The sequence below is a fragment of the Mirounga leonina genome, unplaced genomic scaffold (genome assembly GCF_011800145.1).
Source record: "Mirounga leonina isolate KUSES-001 unplaced genomic scaffold, KU_Mleo_1.0 Mir_97, whole genome shotgun sequence".
NCBI classification, from domain to species: Eukaryota; Metazoa; Chordata; class Mammalia; order Carnivora; family Phocidae; genus Mirounga; species Mirounga leonina.
Window position 1 is genome coordinate 3,853,458 of NW_023270889.1, and position 21,508 is coordinate 3,874,965.

General features: G+C 49.3%; 1 protein-coding gene across 3 annotated transcripts in view; it reads left to right on the forward strand.

Annotated features, from left to right (window-relative positions):
- LOC118006540 (pikachurin) overlaps positions 1–13,347 on the forward strand; it is a 175,785-nt gene extending 162,438 nt beyond the window's left edge. For all 3 annotated transcript variants that reach the window (XM_034999242.1, XM_034999243.1, XM_034999244.1), the window contains 4 exons: positions 2,213–2,356; positions 8,244–8,327; positions 11,269–11,372; positions 12,158–13,347. In XM_034999242.1, the coding sequence (XP_034855133.1) occupies positions 2,213–2,356; positions 8,244–8,327; positions 11,269–11,372; positions 12,158–12,312 (487 nt within the window). In that variant the 3' untranslated portion in view covers positions 12,313–13,347. The remainder of the gene's footprint in view (positions 1–2,212; positions 2,357–8,243; positions 8,328–11,268; positions 11,373–12,157) is intronic.
- The last annotated feature ends 8,161 nt before the right edge of the window (positions 13,348–21,508 follow it).

The following is a 21,508-nucleotide window of genomic DNA, read 5'->3' on the forward strand; positions in this document are numbered from 1 at the left end:
GGTCCCCAAACCAAAACAATTGTGTACATGTGGGTACATGCACGTACATATGCATGTGCGTGAAGCTGCAAGTAAAAGTCAGGATCAGGGTCTGTTTCCATTGGATGCCTTTGGCTGCAAGTAACAGGAAACTCAGCTCAAATGTCTTCAACATGAAGGGCATTTATTAGATCATGTAACAAGCAGTGCAGACTTAGACTGGTTCCTGGATTGATTAATTCAGAGATTCAACTCTATCATCAAAGACCTAAGTCTCTTCCATCTTTCTGCCTTGTTATCCTCAGGATATTCTCCAGGGGCACTCCCTCCATGGTTATAAGACAGCTGTCCATAAGACACTCGTAAAATGGCTATACATCAGGGCAATATCCAGTGGAAGTAAAAATTTTTTTCATGCAACACTTTTTTAAAAGAAAAGAGTCTTTCCTAGAATCCTTCTGATAAATTTCCTTTATGTCATCGAACAATATGGTCACGTGTCCACCCCTAAACCAATCACTGCAAGAGAAATGGAACCATTATGATTGGCTTACACTAATCAATGTATCCAAAGCAAGTGAGGGAAGGAAGGAACCCGGAGTAAAAGATGGAAAAAAGCAGGTCTCTAGGGAGTGGGCCAGGGCTGGATTCTCTGCACCGGGCCTGGTGGCAAAGTCACCATTATGGACCCTGCTTCTCCCTGCTTCACTCTGAGGCCCTGCATGGGGAAGGTAAACTTGATTTCTTCCTGTCTAGGTCAGGCTCTGGGAAGCCTAGACAAGATACCCCTCCACTGTTCGCTATAGATAGTCCCCATGTTATGACGGGTTGACTTAATGATTTTTCAGCTTTACAATGGTGCCAAAGGAATGTGCATTCCATAGAAACCATACTTTGAATTTGGAACTGTGATCTTCTCCCAGGCTAGTGATGTGTGATAGGATCCTCTCTGACGGGGCTGGGCAGTGGCCGCTGCTCCCACGCAGCCACCCCATCACGAGCATGAACAACCGATGTGCTTACAACCATTCTCTTCCCGTACAACTGTTCTGGTTTTCACTGTCCGTATGGTGTTCAGTAAGTTACCTGAGACAGTCAGCCCTTTACTAGAAAATAGGCTTTGTTTTAGATGATTCTGCTCTAGTGTAGGCTAGTGGAAGTGTTCAGAGCACATTTAAGTTAGGCTGGGCTAAGCTGCGAAGTTCAGTAGCTGAGGTTTATTAAATGCATTTTTGACTTAGGATATTTTCAGTTTATGATGGGTTTATCTGAGTGTAAGCCCACGGTAAGTTGAGGAGGGTCTGTACTGAATACACTCCACAGCTCCTGAGCAAGTAGGCGACACAGAGGGATGGTACAAGGGATAGGGAAATAGAAAAGGAGACTTTCCCAATAGTGCCATATTAGGAGCAATACTGAATTATGTTTACTCTTGTCTCACTTCCTATTTAAAGACCTCATGCTTGCCCTTCTCCTTATATCAGATGAAACCCTGGTCACCTTAGTGAGACTAGATTTCTGAACTAGTCTATTCCCAGGGATTGGTAAGAACCCGTAAGCCTGTGATCCTATCCCCAGCCATGGCTGTAGGGGCAGGAACTGACCCGTCTGAGCACCCCTCCGTTCCTCTCAGCTTCCTGCTCCTCTCCACCCTGCCTCCACCCCAGCAGCCTCAAGACCATGATCCCATTGAGCCACCTTCCTTGTCTGACTGACACTCTGCCCCCTGTCCGGTCGCCCCTCCTCTGCCCTCAAGGACAGTCACTGCCAGAGCGAGATATCCGTAGCCGTGATCATAGCCCAGAGAGCTGCCAACTTGAACCTCTTGGCAATTATGAAGCTCACTTTCTGTTGGGGAATGGGGAACACTATTCCAAGGCCCCCTGAGGGTGGGACAGGAAGGAGGGAAGACAGGTGTATATTGAGGGTACAGCCTCGATGCTGGCATTGGCCAGAGTCTGGCTAATCTGTGACTCATCAAGTGCCCTCTCGTGGAATTTCACCACATGTGGGGAGGGGAACACTGCTGCAAAATGAGCAATCCAGAATTTTAGGCCCATCATGTAGCTTGTGGTGGTGATGCCATTTTTCATTTCCTGGTAGTGCGTGTCAGAAATGCCAGACTACCCTTACACCTGGCTCCTCGGGGCTGGCAGACAAAAGTGGGACTATTCAGAATGGACGTTGGTGGACACTGGTTGATCTGTTGCAATTATTTGTGTATTTTCCCCAGGGTATCAGGATCAAGATCAAATGCATTCATGAGGTTTAAGACAACTGCCAAAGATGGTCTGTTGATGTGGAGGGGAGACAGCCCCATGAGACCCAACAGTGACTTCATTTCCTTGGGCCTTCGAGATGGAGCCCTGGTGTTCAGGTAACCGCTCTCCAGTTGTCTTCAGCATCACCTTGTGATTTGTCTCAGACAGTGCCAATCATGCCAAACAGAGTGATGCCAAATAAGCCAGCACCCAGTCTGCTGGAATGGACTGTTGCCTGAAGGACCAGGCTTATTTGAGGCTCCTGGTGTTTCTTTCCAGCATCCACCTTCTAGAGCATCAGTTGGCAAATTTTGGCCTGAGGGCCAAATCCAGCCCATCACCCATTTTTGTAAATGAAGTTTTGTTGGAATTCTGCCATACTCATTCACTTATATATTATCTGATTACTTTCATGCTACGGTGTCACACTTGAGTAGTTTCAATAGGGACTCTATGGCAAAGCCTAAATTATTTATCATCTAGCCCTTTACAGAACATTTTTTGACCCCTGTTCTAAAATGTTGCTGCCGTATGCTCCCCACTTGCAAACTAGGATGTAGTAGAAAGAGGACTTTGATAGTGCTGAGCATGGATATGAGTACTCAGCTCCAACTAGCTCAGACAGATGAGACCAACTAAAGTCGAGAGACCTGCCTGTAAATTCTGACTCTGCTCCCTATTAGCTGTGCGGCCTTGGGAAGGAGATTGCCTGCCTTCCAGTCTCCCCCTGCAAAGCCAGATTCACGCGTCAGTAGATCAACCCAACATTTGGATTTTTGCAAATGCTTCTTGGGTGATACTGATAAGGCAGTCCTGGAAGTACTTACCTCTTTTGAGTCACTTGAGACTGTTCTCAGATTTGTCACATGTAGCTGTGAAGTAGCTAAAGGATGACCTAGACCATTCCTCCCCACCACAGTGGGTGGGAGCTGGGTTTGCCCAGGGCCGGCACTGGCTTGTGTGACATGCGGAAGCTTCAGTAGAGACTGTGGTGGTACATCCTTATTTGAGGTTAGAAATACTTGTCCAGACCCATGATTCTCAAAACGTGGTCTGGACCGGTAGCATCAGTTGTCATGGGAAACTTGTTAGAAATGCAAATTCTCAGGCCCTACCCTTGGCCTCCTGAACCAGAATAACTCTAGGGGTGGGACCCAGCAGTCTGTTTTAGCTGTTTCTCCAGGTGATTCTGTGTCCGCTAAGGTTTGAAACCCCTGCCTGGTCTCTGGATGGTCTATCTGCTCTGTGGGGGGAGGAATTTCTCTGGCTTTTCCTGCTTTAATTCCCCCTCTGGTGACTAGCACAAAGTCACTAAGTGATATGGACTCGGTTGGACTCAAAACAAAGATGATTGACCTGTGGAGAAGATGAAGGTTTAATTCTGGGGCTTCTGTGGATCGTGCACGGGGATTACTGACAGCCCGAGTAGAATAATGTTAAGTCCTTTCAGTTTGAATAAAAGGCATTTTGAGAGGAAATGTCACTTGTCCAACATCACACTTTTTCCTAAACAGCAGAGTGTGCTGAGGGATGCCATCCTGTGATTGTCGGGGACTTGGGAGAGAGTGTGTGGTTGATAGCTCCAGGCCGGCCGGTGGGAGCACGGTCTCGGCTCCCTTTCCCCCCTTGGCCCTGAGGTCAAACACAGAGCTCTTCACACCCCAGTTTCAGGCTGGCTGCCGCGAAGCCATTTTCTTGTGGTTTTCCTGTGGTTAACCTCACCAAGGCCTCAAGTACTTGATTGTGCCCAGAAAAGGGAACTGAAACAGTAGCTCAGCCGTGGGTGGGAGGCCCAGCTTCCCCCCTAAACCGCTGGCCCCGGACAGGGGAAGTGTGCTCAGGGCTGCCCCACAGCTCCCCTCCGGCTCTGGCCAGCCCCCGTTTCCCTCACCCCCGGGACACCCTTCTGACGGCTCCCCTGCATCCCTGCATTTTTCTTCTATTGCCAGTTCTCCCTCGGATTCTGAAAATAAGGCCCGATGTGTTTCTTTTAGCCTGGAGTGGTGGCTATGTTCTGCGTGAAGGATGCCCCGCTTGGCCCCCCACAGAGGTGGACGTCTGCGCCCGCCCATCCCTGGGCCTGGAGCTGCAACGTCACTGCCTCGGCCTCCCTTCCTTCCTCTGGGCAGTCACTTCGCACATCCATTCACCCAGCACAGATATAGGAAGCGCCGCGGGAGGCTGGGCATGGAAAGGAATTAGAGTGCAGGCCAGTGGTTTGAAAATGTCATTGTACAGAGTCAGCGGGGTGGGGGGAGCTGGTCTCAGAGGTGGATTCCTGGGACCACCACCCAGAGATTCTGATGGCCCAGGGCCTTGTGGGGGCCAGAATCCGATTGGAAACGATCAGGAACTGCGCCCTAAGAAGCAGGGTCTGAAATGGTCAACCTCCTGGGCTTCAGAGTCAGACATGTGGCCGCGTGACCTTGGGCAAGTTACCCTGCCTCTGTAGAAGCGAGAAGCAAACAGTCGTGAGGACTGAAGACTGAATGCGTTAATTCATGTGAAGGGCTTAGTGCAGGGTCCGGCCTATCTAGCTGTTAGTGGTACTGATTATTAAAATTGTTATCTTGGAGCAAATGTTTTCTGGGTTTCTATGTACAAGATTAAGTAGAAGAAAGGGAATCAAAGTGTTTGGCTAAGAGTATAGTTTTTGGTGGTTTTGTTTCATTATGTTTTATGATTGTGTATGGGGCATAAAGCCCAGTGAACAGGTTTGTGAAAACCACCTGACTGACAGGCTTTCCCACTCTTTCCATGTGACCTTGATAACATTTTCATGCAACAGAGAAAAGGAAGAGATCTGACATTAGTAAAACGCCCTGTGTGGCAGTTCAAAGGGGGTACGACTAAGTAGGGGGCAGTCACGGCATGGAAGCAGCCGCGTAGTTTCCAAAAGGCCTCACCTGGTGGCTCTTCCTGGTGGCCCACCTTGGTGCTCAGCCTCATGGCTTCCCGGGCACAGCAAATTGAGCAGGTAAATTTGGATCAGAATAACCAAGTCCCGCTAACCAGATTCACAAGGCCTTGATAGAGAAGCCAGACATGCATTCGTCTGTTCATTGATTCATTCATTCATATGTTTCTACTTTTTCTTTTTAAACTGAGGTATAACTTCCATGAAGTGCACAAATGTCAAGTGCTTGATGACTTTGAAAAATTTTTAAACACGTAGACACCTGTGTAACCACCACCCAGAACAAGATAGAGAACATTTCCCACACCCCAGAGAGCTCCCCCATGCCCTCTCCCAAAGCAGCTAACCACTATTCTTGGTCTTTTATTATTGTAAAAAACAGCAACAACAGAGGGTGACAGGGTATCTGGGGAAGCAGGAAGTTAGTTGGAGGGTGGGATAGAGCGGGTGCATGTGTGGGAGAGTCAGGCCATGGAGAGGCCAACCGAGCGGCCTCCCCAACCACCACCTCACAATGAGGCTGGAGTCCTGGCTGCCGGGTTCACTGTTGACTCCCTTGAGCACGTTCTGGCTCTTTGCATGAATAGGAGCGTTATCAGGTTGGAGAACAGGAGAAGAAAGCCCGTCTTTTGTCCAAACACAGCTGAAAGGTTTCCATTCACTGGATTACAATCACGTTCCAGTCTAGCGTCCCTGAGATTATCTCCAAGTCACCTTGATTCTGAGATCTGGGTGTTCCTGACCTTTTTCGTTACATATTTACAGCCTGTTGGTTCACTCTCACACATGACTACTCTTCCAGGAGAGGCTTGATGAGTTTAACTCTTGGTAGCAACTTTCTGTTTACTACTGGTTCCTCCAGATATATTGTCAACCTCGGATATGAGCTGCATTAAGGACTGCGTGTATTGGGGATGGTGGGGTGATTTGTTTGGATCTTACTATGTGCCATGCTCTTTTATGTAATATTCCCTACAGTCCTTTAGGGAAGGTATTAATTCCCCCATTTCACAGAGGAGGAAACAGTCTCAGAGAGATCGGGCAAATGGCCAAGATCACAGAGCTAGTCATTGGCAAGCCTGGGAATCAAGGCAGGCTAGTCCAATCCAAGTGCCCACACCCTTTCTGTTACCCCTCACTGCCTTTCATTAAAGCCACACCTGGTGATTCAGCTCAGTTTCTGCCAATCAGCTCTCAGCCCTGCTTCATCATCATTCATTCCTTCAAAAAGTCATTTGGCCACTAAATAATGAAATCTGAAAATCCCACCTGCAGGCTGCTTCTTACAAGGAGACACTGGGGGTGGGAAAATGCATTAGGAAACCGTAAACTTTTCAGGATCAGAGTGACAGCTATGTCTCCTAGCTCATCAGGTCACCCAAGTTGTGTGCTTGGTTCAGTGTCAGTGGGCTGGAGGACTCCTCGGAGCCTCCCTGATTACAGAAATGACCCATCGTGCGTTCCCTGGGGAAAGCCAAGTGCTTTCTCTTCTTGCTCTTTTCTCAGAGCGAGTGCATGCAAGAGCTCAGTTACTAATCCAGGTTTCCTTTCAACATTCCTATTTCTTGGCCAGTGAAGTCACAGAGAGACATGTCCTCTTATAAACTGAGGAGAGGTGCCCTGGTGGAACACATTTTCTTTGAAAAGCGTGATTACATTAGGCTTTATTGCATTATCAAGGGGAGGTCTAGGCAGTTGGCCCAGTGCCCAGCCTGGAGTAGTCACTCACGAAATATTTGTTGAATTGAATTAAACTAGAATTATTAAATGAGCACTGGACTGAGAGGGATATTTCTTTCTGGTAAACAATATGTGCACGTCTTCTGAGACCTGTAGGGTATAAGGGTATCTGGAAACTGAAACAGAAAATACAAAGCTACTGAGTAGGCCTGATAGCAGAGTAAAATTGGGAGGGAGGAGCAGATCAGACACCAAGTTAAGTCCTATCCATAAGCTTTGGGATTTTGGGCAGATCCTCCTGATCCCTTTGGGGCTTAGCCCACTCTGCTGTGTTGTGTTGTGTTCTGTTTTGTTTTTCAGAAAGTGAAAACACATGTATGAGTTTCTGAGAGCTGCCATAACAAATTACCGCAAATTGGGTGACTTAAAACAATATAAATGTATTCTCTCACAGTTCTGGAGGAGAGAAATCCGACACATGGGTGTTGGCAGGGTTGGTTCCTTCGGGGGGCTCTGAGGGAGAATGTTCTATCCCTTTCTCCCAGGTAGTGGTGGTTGCTGGCAATTCTTGGTGTTTCTTGGCTCATAAATGCACCATTCCAATCTCTGCCTGCATCTTTGTGTTGCATTCTTTCCTACCTGTTTCTGTCCCTGTGTCCAAAAATTTCCCCTTTTTTATGAAGACATATTGGATTTAGGGCCGCCCTAACCGAGGATGACTTCATCTTAACTAATTACATCTGCCAAGACCCTCTTTCTAAATAAGGTCACATTCTGAGGTTTGGGGGAGACAGTATTTGACCTAGTAAACACATTACAAATGATGAAGCCCTTCTTGTTCCTGATACTATAGGACTGATGCTTCTGTACATGGGGCCAAAACCAACCAACAAACACCTTGAGGACGTTATGCTAAATGCAAGAAGCCATTCACAAAGAGACAAATACTGCATGGTTCTACTTGTATGAGGTTATTGAGAATAGTCAAAGTCACAGAGACAGAAAGCAGAACGGTGAGAGGCCAGGGAAAGGGTGGATGGTGAGTGGTAATTTCAGGGGTGCAGAGATTCAGTTTTGCAAGATAAAATGACTTTTGGACATGGCTTGCGCAGCAATGTGAATGCACTCAACACTACCCAACTAACCCTGGAAAATGGTTAAAGTAAATTTTATGTCACGTATATTTTACTACGATTAGAATTTTAAGAAAAACTTTTTTTTTGGAGGGTGGGGGGATCATTTATGGCCTAGCCTGGAAACCTAATGCTTTTTATAACATCGTTGTATTTTGTATTAAGGAAGGTACATTCTGAGTTCCAAGGACTTTTTGCAATGGGAATCATTCGTGGCTGCCTGCCTATCTGTATTTCACTTGATTCTGTCCGCTTCTTCTCTTATGCCATTAGCTATAACCTGGGCAGTGGCGTGGCGTCCATCATGGTTAATGGCTCCTTCAGTGATGGTCGGTGGCACCGAGTCAAGGCTGTCCGGTGAGTCCCCACCACAGGGTGAGACAGAGCTGGAGCTCAGCAAGAGCCAGATGTGCTGTCCACGTGCCTGTGGCCCCAAAGTCCTGCTCCCCACCCTTGCCTGGCATCCTACTGCTTCTGACCCAGGTCATCCAGGGCGTTTTGTTACTAAGGTCCCCCTTGCTTTTCCCTAACACTGACAGGCCAGAGGGCCTGACCTCCCAAGTCTGCACTCAACAGAGACCACCCAGAGAAAGAACTTTTTGATGGCTAACCTGGAAGAGGGCCTCGCTATCTTGCGAGATCTAGATCTCTAGTGGGATAAGATTTCAGGGCCTGTGGACTTTGAGGAATGCTTCACATCTCACCCACTTTTTTTTTTTTTTTTTTTTGGACATTACATTACCTGAGCTTTAGAAGTTGTGTGCACCCTGCCCCAGTTACATATCTCCCCCCTCACAGAGGTCACTACCCTGACTTCTGACTAACTCCGGGTGAATCATTCCTTTAAAATTAGTTTTACTTCCTCTGTCCATATTCTTAACAGTATATTCTGAGAAACCAAAGAGCAGGCCCAAACTTAGCTCTGTAAAAAAAATGTCAGTCTTGCCATGTTAGATGAGGGTTCTAGGAGTTGAGCTGAATAGAGTGTGTGGTTCAGGTTCCCTGAGCATTTACCATAGCCCTTTCTGGGGAGGTCCATGGGTGAGGCCAAGAGTGAGGCTGGGAACCATGGGGCTACCATGCTCGGTTTCCTCCTCAGCTCACATATAGGCTGTGGTGGGAGTAGCCTTGCTGGACTCCACTTTCTTGTCCATTACTTATTACCTTAGAAGTTGATACCATGTTTTTTCAAACCTAAGATGCCATTGATTATAAGACATAGCCTCATTTCAGAGATATAAAAAAATGAAAAATTCTTAGATGAAATAAAGTGGGAGGAAAAATGGAATTTTTTAGAGTAATGGTGAGGGGGGTGGGAAAGGCTGGTCAGGCAAGATAAGCTGTTGGAGGCATTGCTCATCACAGCATTCAGGTATGGGATTCTAAAGAAGCATATCCAAAGTGGGGAGGCAGTGTATGGTCTTGAGGGTGAGGACAGAACAGAATTACCTCTAAAGCTCATTACTAGAAGAGTTTCTACCAAGACGTGAGGCCTGGCCAACCGGATTTATATTATTGTATCCCCCCAAAAAGAGTAGAGCCAGGAAACTCTGGAAGGTGAAGGAGGGGCTAAAAGGGGGATGATTGGTTTTAAAAGCTTTCCTTGAATTTACTTGAGGAGTTAGAATCCAAGCCCCTTTTCTACCTCATCTAGCTGGCACACTGCTCTTTCCCTACCCATGGGAAAATAAGGAAAGGCATTTCTCTGGAGAAAGTGAAATAAGGTTCTGAGCTGGTGGCAGTAGGCATAACTAAATACTGGACTACTGTGTACTGTATAAACTATATAAACTGAAGCTGGGGACTGGGGGCAAGCTCATATGTTGAATATTAAGAACCCCATAATTCTTCCCCCAGTGTGATTCCAGAATGCTGGGAGCCAGGCCTATCCCCCACAGTAAGGAAAGTAGAAAATTCAGGTGTCCCCCAAGAATTAATGATTGAGCCAGATCCCAGCACTATGAAGCCCCAGGCAGCAGAGCCGGATCTACACACAGAGCCTCCAATCTACCTTTTAGTGCTTTTTTCTTTTTTAAAGATTTTATTTATTTATTTTAGAGAGAGAGAGTGCACAAGTGGAAGGAGGGGCAGAGCGAGAGAGAGAGAGAGAGAGTCTCAAGCAGACTTCCCGCTGAGTGCAGAGCCTGTAGTGGGGCTCGATCTCACGACCCTGAGATCATGATCTGATCTCATGATCTGAAATCAAGAGTTTGATGCTTAACCAACTGAGCCACCCAGGCAACCCAGTGCTTTTTCTCTTCGCTTAACTATGAAGTGGCCGTCAGGAATCACTAGGCATTTGAAAAAATCTCCGATGTAAAAGATGGATAGCAGAACAAATCAACATAACAAAGCAATTTGAAGGAAACAAAGACTTGAATGAAAAAATGATAAATGATAAAAAAATGATAAAGCATATTACTATGTCAGAGAGATAAGAGAGACCAGTAATCCAAGAAACAAGAACAGTTTGCTGTAAAAAAAGATGAGAAGATCAATAAGGAACTCCTAAAAAAAAAGTGCAGCCTGGGTTGGTACAGTCCTCCAAGATCTGTACAAACAGGTGGTTTTTTGAAGAAGGTCCCTGGGACCAGATAGTTTTGGGAACCAGCATAGAAAATGGCAAAGCCCTTGCCACAGATGAACACCTCCACTCCACTGTCCCCAGAGTCGCTTTTGGATGACTCTCTAGGTCCTTTAGAAACTTCTCGGCCATTCTTTGTCCTCCCCCAAAGTAATCCTCTACCTGCTATCATTGGCTTTCCATTTTGCTTAGAATACTGTTTGAACTCATCACGTGTCCCCATGTCCCCACCACACTTCCCCTTATAGTTCTGTTCTTCTCTGGCTCCCTTCAGGAGAAATGCTTGTGGCCACTCTCCTCCCACTTCCAGAATTCTGTATGCCCAGCCTGTACCAACCCCCTGTCTTTTCTCTCTTTAGCATTGCCACTTCCTGTTTGCGTTACCCTCCTCCTTCCCCTGACCTACCCAGCCTTCGAAGCTCATCTCAGACAGAGTGTCCCTTGAAGCTTTCCCTGACCCTCTCTCCTCCTGTGTTCTGCACCATCCTGGCATTCCTCTGCTGAGGAGTGGCGACACGGTGTTGTCATGTACAATTTGAATTTTTTTGTTTGCCTCAGGAAACCGTAAATTCCTGAGGGCCAGGAATTTTTTCTTTTTCATTTTTGCACCTCCATCATTTAGCATAGTGCCTGGCACAGAGTAAGTACTTAAATGGAGTTTTATTAAAATGAATGCATAATTGAACTAAGCTCCGAAAATGGTGGTCTCTGCAGGGATGGCCAATCCGGAAAGATAACTGTGGATGACTATGGGGCCAGAACAGGCAAATCACCTGGCATGATGAGGCAGCTCAACATCAATGGAGCTCTGTATGTGGGTAAGTGGCCTTTGACCAAATCTAAATTACGCCAGCGTCTTCTTGTTAGGCCTCCAGTTGTCATGGTGGGGTTCCCCCAAAGAGGTGCACTTCACCAGATCAAATACTTAGAAATTGGGAAGCTTGCCATATATTCTGTTGTTCCATTTTCTGAACTTCTGACTCATGGCTGAGGGGGCAGGAAGCACTTAGATGCTTTTGTGCTTTGGACCGATCCACCAGGAAAACCATGCTTTTCTTGTTTATAGAACAAAAACCCGCCTAATATAGCTCCGACAGTTCCCTCTGAGGAAGGAGGATCTTTCTTGTCCCCTCTCAAAATTAGAATGAGTAGTATTTCTGTAAATAGTTTAGAAACCACTAGTGTAGATACATAAACACGAAAATAGGTCTCCATCCAAACGATATTTCCTAAAAGTGAACTTAATTGAAAGCTTTCAATATCAGTGTATTTCTTCCGGGTTAAGATGGCATCACCTTTAACTGTCTGCTGCCTTCCGTTGACATTAGACAACATTTCAAAATTTACCAGGCACTGTTTGGTTTTAAGTGGTCAGTTGGGTCAGCAGTCACACGTGAGGTGGGTATTTATAGCCCCTGGTTGTGTGTCGGGTCGATACAAGTCCGTCTGTCCCTTCAAGGGTTATTATTAATTAGACAGATGCTCTGCACTGAGCAGTTGGAGGGGCTCACAGCCCTCACCCATCCTGTCAGTCGAGGGACACCTTGGTCAGTGAAGACTCAAGTGTCCTAACGAGACCTGCTCCCCTCTTGCTTCCCGGCAGGTGGAATGAAGGAAATCGCTCTGCACACTAACAGGCAATACATGCGAGGCCTCGTGGGCTGTATTTCTCATTTCACCCTGTCCACCGATTACCACATTTCCCTCGTGGAAGACGCTGTGGATGGGAAAAACATCAACACCTGTGGAGCCAAGTAAGCCCAGCTGGGCTTGCCCAAGGGACACAGCCTTCTCTGCTGAGAATCCCCGCGGCTCCGCGACCCTGCCTGATGCCACGCACGGAGGCACGGCGGCCAGGTGCGTTTCTTCCCATCAAGGAGAAGGTACCCCCTGATGAGAAACTAGAACCAAGACAGGAGTCCCTGTGTGGCCCTTCCTGCTGACACTCTGTGGGCCAAACCCAACGGAATACTCTGTGTAGGAAGCGTCGAACTTTGTCCATTGAATGTGCAGGGGCTGCCAGAGATCAAACTTCGATGCAAATTCCAGAGCCTATCTGCTGTAGCTCAGTGACTGTGTTGTGATTCATAGTGAATAAAAACAGAAAGAAAAAAAAAATAGAGACCCAAAGGGCAGTATTAAAATACTTCCCTCCTTCCCTGACTCATGACACTTTTACTGACAGCAGAATGACTATTTGACCTTGAACCTTGAATTTCTCACCTTGGCCCATGCATTATTTAGGATTAATCCCTTGCACTCCTCAGTGGCTGGTTCAGTATGCTCTGACTATTCCATGAAAATCAGGAGGAGGGGAGACTAAGCATGGAGTCACAGTTAGAATGCTGCCCCCACCAAAGTTTACCTTTAATGAAAACTCCCTACTTTTTATAATGCAAATCGAAGAAAACGGGCACCATGATTTTGTAGATGTCTTTTTGTATGTGTATATTTTTATAGCTGCAGACTGTCCACACAGTATACTTTTGCAAGTTTGTGTGGACAACCCTGAATTCTTTGCACACTTCCTAAAAATTTTCCCCCAGAAAAGACTTGTTTGGGCCCTTCGTGACATCTGTCGGAGTGGGATAGTTATCTTGGGGTGGGCAGCTTGGGGAAGCTGACTCTTCTCTTGCAGTAAATGTTGATGGCTCAAGGAGATGAACATGAAGCTTCCCACATAAGCAGATTAACAGGTACATGTGTTACGGAGGAGGGTCACTGTCATTTTTGCTTTAAGAGAGGGGGAACGTCTGTAGTGAACCTGAATAAAGGAGATGAAGAAGGCTAGAATCATGCGTTCAGTCTTTTATTCATTTGGGGGAGATGTTGCTGATGCTTGCAGAAGCCGTGTCCACAAATGGACACCGATACAATTATTCATGATCTGTAGACACAATCCCTGCAAGTAGAGTCTCACAGTGGGTGATTCTAAGGCTGGTTCTGGGCAGGGGGTGTCCTCAGCATGGTCTGAGTGTCTGGGCAAGAACCGGAGAAGCGGGTGCTTCCTCTGAGCCCTTGGCGGGGACCCGGCCGACAGCTGGCTCACTGGCAGATCTCCAGGACGGAACTCGCTAAGGGAAAGGTGAGATGAACACTGTCCCCAAAGAGGAGGGAAATAGGATCGGAATCACGTACGAGCCTATAATTAGTCCGTCATGACTTGACTCTGGTGTGTGCAGCCTGCGTTCAGCAGAGACTTTGAGCTTTGGGTGAAGCACAGTGGTAAGCACTTTGAGAATTCTGAAAACTGAATAAACGAACTAGAGACATTCCCCTCGTGCTTCAGCCTTCTACCTCTTACCTTTGGGACCTCCGATGACCAGGATCCTCCCTCTGGGAGGAATAACAACAACGATGGTAATAAGGACAGTGATTGTAGCAGCGAAGTCCTGGTAATTCCTTTGTTCCTCCGGGTGTCAGCTGGGGAGTGCAGTTTACAGGAAAGCCACGTGGTAGAAAGGGGGCTGGTTTTTTTATCTTTTTTGTCTTTTTGGTTTGTTTCGTTCCCTAGTTTAATGAATTGCAAAATCTTCCTGCTAGCATTCAGCTTAGAAAATACAGAATTATCATATTGTTATATGTATCCCTGTATCCTTCAGTTTCTAGCCTACACGGTTTCCTGAACTCTTCATGGACTTTTATGTCTTTGCACAATTTTTTTATGCTGTTTCCTCAGCCCAGCATATTACATTCCTTAATCCAACATGTCTGTATTCTCTGTCCCTTTCAGGGAATCGATCAGAAGGTTCTGCATCAGGATGTCTTAGAAAGCGGGTTTTGCCAGCTCCCAAACACCCTCACCTCCACCGCTCTTCCATGGAGACTGCTAGGAGCCGTGCTTCCCCAGAGAGAGTGGGGTTGCCTTCGTAGTCTAGTTTCAATCCATTGCCTCCAGCCAAAAAACAAAACAAAACAAAAAAAACTCACCCAAAAAACAACCCCAAATAAATAAAACATTGTGATTTTAGCAAAATATGCAGCTGAGCTGAAGCCAGGAGAGTTGTGTTGTAGATGAGCCGCTATTCCCTGCCGGTGTTATCTGGACAAAAATGCGGTGACTCGGGGACAGGGACCTGGGAGTGTGTGCTGAAGCTGAGGAGAATTGCGGACCACCTTCCCCTCTGGGTGGGATGCAGAAGGGGTTAGAAAGGGTGACCCCATGGTGGGCTGAGGGCAGGGGAGATCCTGCTGACAAGAAGGCAGCAGAGTAGGGTGACCCCAGAGGAGCGGATCACCTGGGTGCTCAGGATCAGGGAACATGGTAAGTATATCCCAAGCCAGGAGCACGGCTCTTTCACCCTCTTGGTGGACAAAACCCAGGAGATACGGGATGCATTTATAGGGGAGGTGGTTGTGGGGATACAAACGGCATTCCGACGCTTGACCAGGTGGTTCTTTGGGTCTCAGCTGGACCCGTTCACATGTGTGGTAGTTGGCTCATTTAGGATGGCCTTGGCTGGCATGGTGAGGTGACTCGAGTCTCCTCCGTGTGGCTCTCCTCCTCGTGGGCCCAGAGGATAGGCTGGTATGCTCTTGTCACTAGAGAGGAAAGCGAAGACACTCGGGTAAAGGTGTAAGGCCTTTGACAGCCTATGTTTGGAACTGCGCATGTCCCTTCTGCCACATCCCATTAGTCAAAGTCCATCGACCGAAGAGATGAGGAAACAGACTGCACCCCTGCAGGGGAGAGAAAGCCACCCAGCAGAGGGCCAGGCGAAGCAAGGGTACGAGATCCGGGCCATTAATGCCATCCGTCCCTCACAGCAAGTCATAGGTTGTTGAGAGAGGTGGTGTGGTGCAGGGTGGTGGCCCCCCAGGCCACGGTCCTCCTGGGAGTGGGGATGAGGTCTGTGAAGTTGTCAGTGGCCGCCCGGCCAGGCAGGGCCCACGGGGCAGCATCCGTCCTTCCTCCACACCTGCTGTGCTCTGTGCTCCCTCCTTTTTCCACTTTTTTCCACCTGATACTTACTCTGAGGACGGGGATTTAGGAGGGGGACAGGATTTGTGCCCTAGCTTTTGGGTAGCGGCTCTGTTGAGAGAATCGTGAAGAAGCTGCCTAGGCCCTGGGCTCCTGAGAGAGGTTTGAGTAGCCAGGGAGCTCGGAGGTTAACGGCATCCCTGTCCTGCCCGCCAGGGCTATCGTGAAGCCCGGGTTCCTGAAAACCACCTTTTGTCCCCTGGTCAGGATCTGAGAAAATCCCCCAGACTTCCATGTGCCCTAAGCAAGGATGGCTGGCGGGGAGGGGGTAAGGACAGGGATGTTCTTGCCATTCCTACTAAAACTGACTCTCACAACCACACGTTTCCTCTAAGCCCGGTTGCAGGATTCTCAGTCCCCACACTGTCCCAGAAGCCCGTAAGTGGCAGCTTGACGACCCCGGGCCGTCAGGCACCACTCGGACTGGCTGCCCTGCTCTCCCACCCTCTCACTTGCTCTTCATTTCCGTTCCAGCCTCCGGGCCCGTGCCAACACAAACAGGCCTCAGGTTGCCGGACGCGAGCCACCCGGGTTTCAGAGTAACGGGTGCTTTCCTTCCCACTTCCCTCCTCGCCTTCCCCTCACCACCCACCTCATGGCTTCTCCCCCTTGCAAGCGAGCTGCCTCCTCCCTGAGTGGGAGGAAGGATCTCGGAAATGTGCCCAGAGCTGGCAGGCCCAGCGCTTTGCACTTGGAGGAAATGCTGCATTTTTCACCTTTAACCCAGAAAAATATGGTTCTCAGAAAGCTTGTTTTTAGCACTGCGAGTTCCCAAAGGAAGAGGAATTGGGAGTAGGAGCGGCTCGCAACCCCTCTCAGCTCTGACAGCCAAACCCCTGCCCCAGAAGGCTGCTCTTCTTCGGGAGGGAAGCGCCAGGGGCAGCCTGCAGCGGCCCAGCTGCTGGGGAAAAATAAAGACAGCTCCAAGTAGAAAGACAATCAATCTTTTAGGAGAGACGTCTGGACAAAGCATTAGCCGTTCCCTGTTCCCTTTATGGCCTCTTGCAGCTCCGGCCCAGTCCAGCCGACACACAGTAGTTGCCCGTGAGGATGGAGGTGGGGTTGGGCAGTGCCCGGCACCAGCCTGGACCCTTTGCTGATCAGGCTGTGGGATGAGCTCATCAAAGGCAGGAAAGGCATCAACATCAGAATCCCAAACAAGAGTTTTGTGGTGCTTCAGCCCACTCCCAAGTGGCTTTTTCCCAAGATGGAGAGCGTGGGTCACTCAGCTGCATCGTCACTGGGTATTTCTACTGCACACACAAAACAAAGAAGTAGAAGGGCCCTGCCTCAGCCCAGCGAGGCCGTGAAGTACGAGGTCTGAAGGCACTTATGCTGGCGGGTCTTAGTGGAAGTGACGGGCTATGGTTCGGAAGTTCCAGCTTACAGGAGGCTATGTTCAGGCGACCACATGGACTGGCTTCTGGGATAGCCCCTGTGAGTCATTAGGCTCCAGCCCCACGTTCACATGTTCAAGCTTAGTAACAGCCCTCCTTTGATGACTGCCAGAGCAGATGCGCATGGCCTGTTTGGCTTGGGAAGACAGAAGCTGGCCAGAAAGACTAGGTGACTTGCTGTGGTCCTACCATGAGGACATGACCATGATGCTTCCTTGTGGACCTTTCCTACCCCTCACCCCGGCCTGCAGTCAGACACGACCGGCCCAAGGACCCCAGGATTGTTCGGTGGCCTTCTGGGGCTTCCTCAGGTTGGCTGTGACCGGTAGCCCAGGCCTGTGGGTAAGGGGATTTGGGCAGAGGCCAGTACCTAGGTGTCTGCCTGCCAGTTTCTCGTCAGAGCTCCACGTCTGCCTTCTTCCTGAGTTCTCTTATCTCAAGGACTCTGGAAGCAGAAACCAGAGCCATTCGGTCAGAGTGGGATTCGGGGACCCACAGTATGCAATGAGGTCTGGGTTTGATGTGTTTTCTCTTCTCTCCTTTGCCTTCCCCTCCACAAATAACCTCCAGAACTCAGGGGAGTTGTTGCAAATTATTTCCAAGCAGAGTGTGCTCCCTGGGCCCTTGCCTAGCCCCGGCCAAGCCAAGAACTGAGAGCGCAGGGCAGGCAGCAGAAAGAACTCCCTGCTGCTCCTCCTCCTCCTGCCTGCCCTCGTGGAGACATCTTTGGTCCTAGAAAGTGCATGGCTCGTGGAGCATTTGTCTTTTCCTGGAAGGATGTGAGAGGAACACTATGCCTCAGTCTTTGGGATGAGATGGCTGCTATTTGGCTATCTTTGTCTTGCAGACCTGCTCAAGCTCCAAGTGGTGTACAAAGGCACAGAAATTTCTAGCACATGGTGTGACCTCCCCTAGTGTCCCAGCTGCCCGCCTCCAAGCAAGGGCCCAGCCCGGGGCTTCAGCCTCCTGGGACAGCCCGGTGATGGGGCTGCAGCTCTGAATTTGCTAAAAGACAACTTGGGTTGGAATGTCTCTGAGAAGGAAGGCCGGGGAGCTCAAGAAATTTGCTCAAATATCCTCATTTAGCAACAAAAGTAACAGGCACCGGGCCAAGGGCTGAGCTGCAGGAAGCCCTGTAAGGAAATGGGCTTCAGGAAGGCAGAGGCCAGGGGAGGGAGCTGTCAGACCCAGAAAGCATGGAGGAGAGAGGTAGGGATGCAAGGCTGCTGCACAGTGACCCGGGCCCTCGCTGCAGATGTCCTGTGTTCCCACTGGACTTCAGCTCACAGGGCACCTGGGGGAGTGTGGGTGTGATATGGGGGACTGTCAGAGCAGAAAATGGGCCCACTGGTTGCCCGGGCCACGTATCTATGAGCTCTCGAATGAAGGAAGCTAAGTGATGGCCTGATCTAGCCTCTCAAATAGGGCTGGGGAGGTAAAATGGTTTGCCAAGTGTTGGGATCTTATTCACAGTGACATGACTGCCTCTTGCCTGGCAGCCTGAAGCCCTTGGGGTTTGTTCAGAGGCTTTGGGGTGGTTAGGATGGAAGGATGCAGAATGATCTGGGTCCTCCCAAGCATTGCTTTGGCGCTCCCTTTCATAGACACGTGCCAACACACATTGGCTTTGTGAACATTTCCCGAGGATTTGCTATGTGGGAACCAACCCCTGAACGAGACACTGGGGAGAAGATGAAGGATAGAGAAGACTCGGCTCCTGAAATCCAGGTGTCAGCTGGGGCTATGGTATCGTCTGGCATGCTCAAGGGCCACCTGCTCCTTCAAAGCCCGCAGGAGACTCTCCGCAAGCCCGGTCCCTCCTGCGAGAGCTCTTGATTAGGTTAGGCCCACCCTGGATAATCTTCCTTTTTATTAACGCAAGTCGACTGATGAGTAACCTAATCATGGGAGTGACATCTTGTCTCCTTCCGGGTCGGGCTCACACTCCAGGGAATGGGATGGTAGCAGGCCTGTGCCGCAGAGGCTGAGAATCTTGGGGACCGTCTTGGACTTCTGCCTACTACAGCTCATCAACCCACCTCCACACAGTACTTCACCGGAAACCAGATTTGTTTGCCTAAGACACATTTCATGTCACGTGTCTCCCATTAAAGAATGCGCCACTGTCTCTAGTTCCCTACACTAGGAGTCCGACAAAGACTCCTGGGATAAAGGGACTTCTGTTCCCAGAGAGCGTCAAAATATTTCAAAATCCCTATTACAGTTCCTGAAAATCCTGTTTCCCTTGGGTCTAAGGATCCTTACCAAGGACTGAGGGCCCGGGATGGAGTTCAGCTGCTGGGGTGGGTGCCCTGAGCCGGCAGCTGCCTTTTCCAGTGGCCAGCCAGCAGGAGCCCTGAGCAGTCCCCACTCTGAGCTCCTGCGGGCCCCGCCCGCACCGCACCCTAGAGGAAGTAGCGTGTGAGCAGTAAAACTCCGCTTCAGGTTGGAATCTTCCTTAGTTGGTAGGAAAAGACCCGTTTAATGGCACAGAAAAGTCGATCGCAGAGTGCTTGAGTAGAGCGTGCCAGTGACTCCTCGTGTGAAGCTCGAGTGCTGGTTTTTAGTCCCAGCCAAATCCGTGCCAAACATCTTTGCCTGGCTTTCAAAGTCATCCCCTATTTAATGAAAAGTATCAACAGTTTTATAAATGAATAAGAACGAAGGAATTCAATAAGGAATAAGGAATAGGAAATTTAAATAATATATCCATACACGAGAGTGTTATATATCCATGAAAGAACAATGCCATATAAATATCCCATTGATATAAAAAAGATTTTCAAAATAAGCTAAATAAAAGAATCAGGTTTGAAAACAGAATATACAATATAACCCTCATGTATGTGCACACATATTTATGGAAATGTGTAAATATTTATATACACAGTCACACAGGAAAAACGTCTGAAAGGGTAAAAGGCAAAGTGTTAAAAACAGCTAATGCTGTATAAGAAGACAGCGTGATTTTTTTTCCTTTTTATTTTCTAGTTGAGCGAGGCTGTAGTGAATACTGTTTCGTTCACTCAGAATATCACCCCTCTTCTTTTGGGGGGCTGTTCGTCCTCCGATTCGGAATGTGTAGTTTCTGTACAAGCGGCCGGTGGACGGAACCTCTGTCCGGCCACGTGACCGCCCCAGGGGCGGACACGTGACCCAGGCCACGCCCACCAGAGGCCGCCTCCCTGGGCGCTGGGAGGAAGGGCGCGCTCCCGTCCTTGACCGCAGGCTGTAGCTTGGAGGAGGCTGGCGCCCCGGGCCCAGCTCTTTGGGGCGGCCTGTCCTGCCAGAAGAAAGTTTAGGATGTAGAGAAGAGATGGGTTAGCCCCTCGGTGGAGGCCTGTGCGACGTACCAGGACCTACCTACCCCACCGAGTGACTGTCTGAGACCTGAGGCAAGGCTTGTCTTCCGGAGAAGCAGATATGCAACGGGGGGAGAGAGGTGGCGACAGACATAGACGACTTCGTCATGCACGTGGTCACTTGGAAGGGTACAGACCCAGAGAGAATGGCATAAATTTCGAGGCGGGGAGGAGGTGCGGTTGGACGGTGGGTAGGAGGAGGGCTCTCACCTGTGGTCACTTCAGTAAAGCCTATTTATCCTTTACCTGCGCTTGTCAAGCAGGTCTGAGGATGAAGGCGAATTTCCTTGAGGGAGAACGAAGGCAGGCAACAAAGACTTGAGCACCTGGGGTGAACAATGTCTCCCCCAGTGGACGTGGGAAGGAGCGTCTTGGGCCACCCCAGGGAGCCTCCGGTCCTCGTCTGAGGCATGCGAGTTCAGCGGGGATCCCTGTGTTTCCATGGTTGGAGACTAGACCCCAGGCGGGTCACCTCTCTGTACCGTAACGTAGTTCCTACATCCAGGAAAGACATTGTCATGTATTGGCTTTTCAAGGTCGTTATTTCAAGAGTATGGACCAAGCCCTTGTCATGTGGCTGCCACTGTGCCGAGCCCCGTGGGTGCAGTGGCACCTGAGACGCCCCTCAAATTCTGTGTCAAAGAAAGCATTAGAATTGTGCTCGGTGCTCCGAGGGGTGGGGGGGGGAGCTGCACAGAAGTGGGGTGCACGGAGAGGTGGGGTTGCTGAGACACCGGAAGAGACTTCTCAGCCAGCCATGCTTAGCCTGAGACGTGAGGATGGAGAAAGTTACCCGGCTGGAGAGAGATCGAGTCCAGCGTTCCAGCAGGTGGAACGGGTCCCGCGGTCCATCTAAGCAGGCCTCTTGCCATGTAACACCCCTCTGGGTAACCGTGGGATGTGACCTCAGGGGCATCTAACCCGAGTTGAAGGCATTTACACCTTTAAGGTGCAGGTCAGAAAGAGGCATTCCTGAGGTTCCTGGAGGGACAGAGGCACGGGTAACAATCCCACATCTATCCTGTTGGGAGCGTCACGTACACTCTCCGGAATCCTCACAACCACTTTGCAAAACGAGGTCCTCAAGCCCCACCGTTTTGAGCAGAGGAGAATGAGAGGTTGGCTGATTCCCCCGGCGGGGGGTGGGGTGTGCGGGTACCAGGTGGTGAACGCAGCCTGGAGCCAGGCCTGCCCAGCTCAGGCAAGGCGGCATC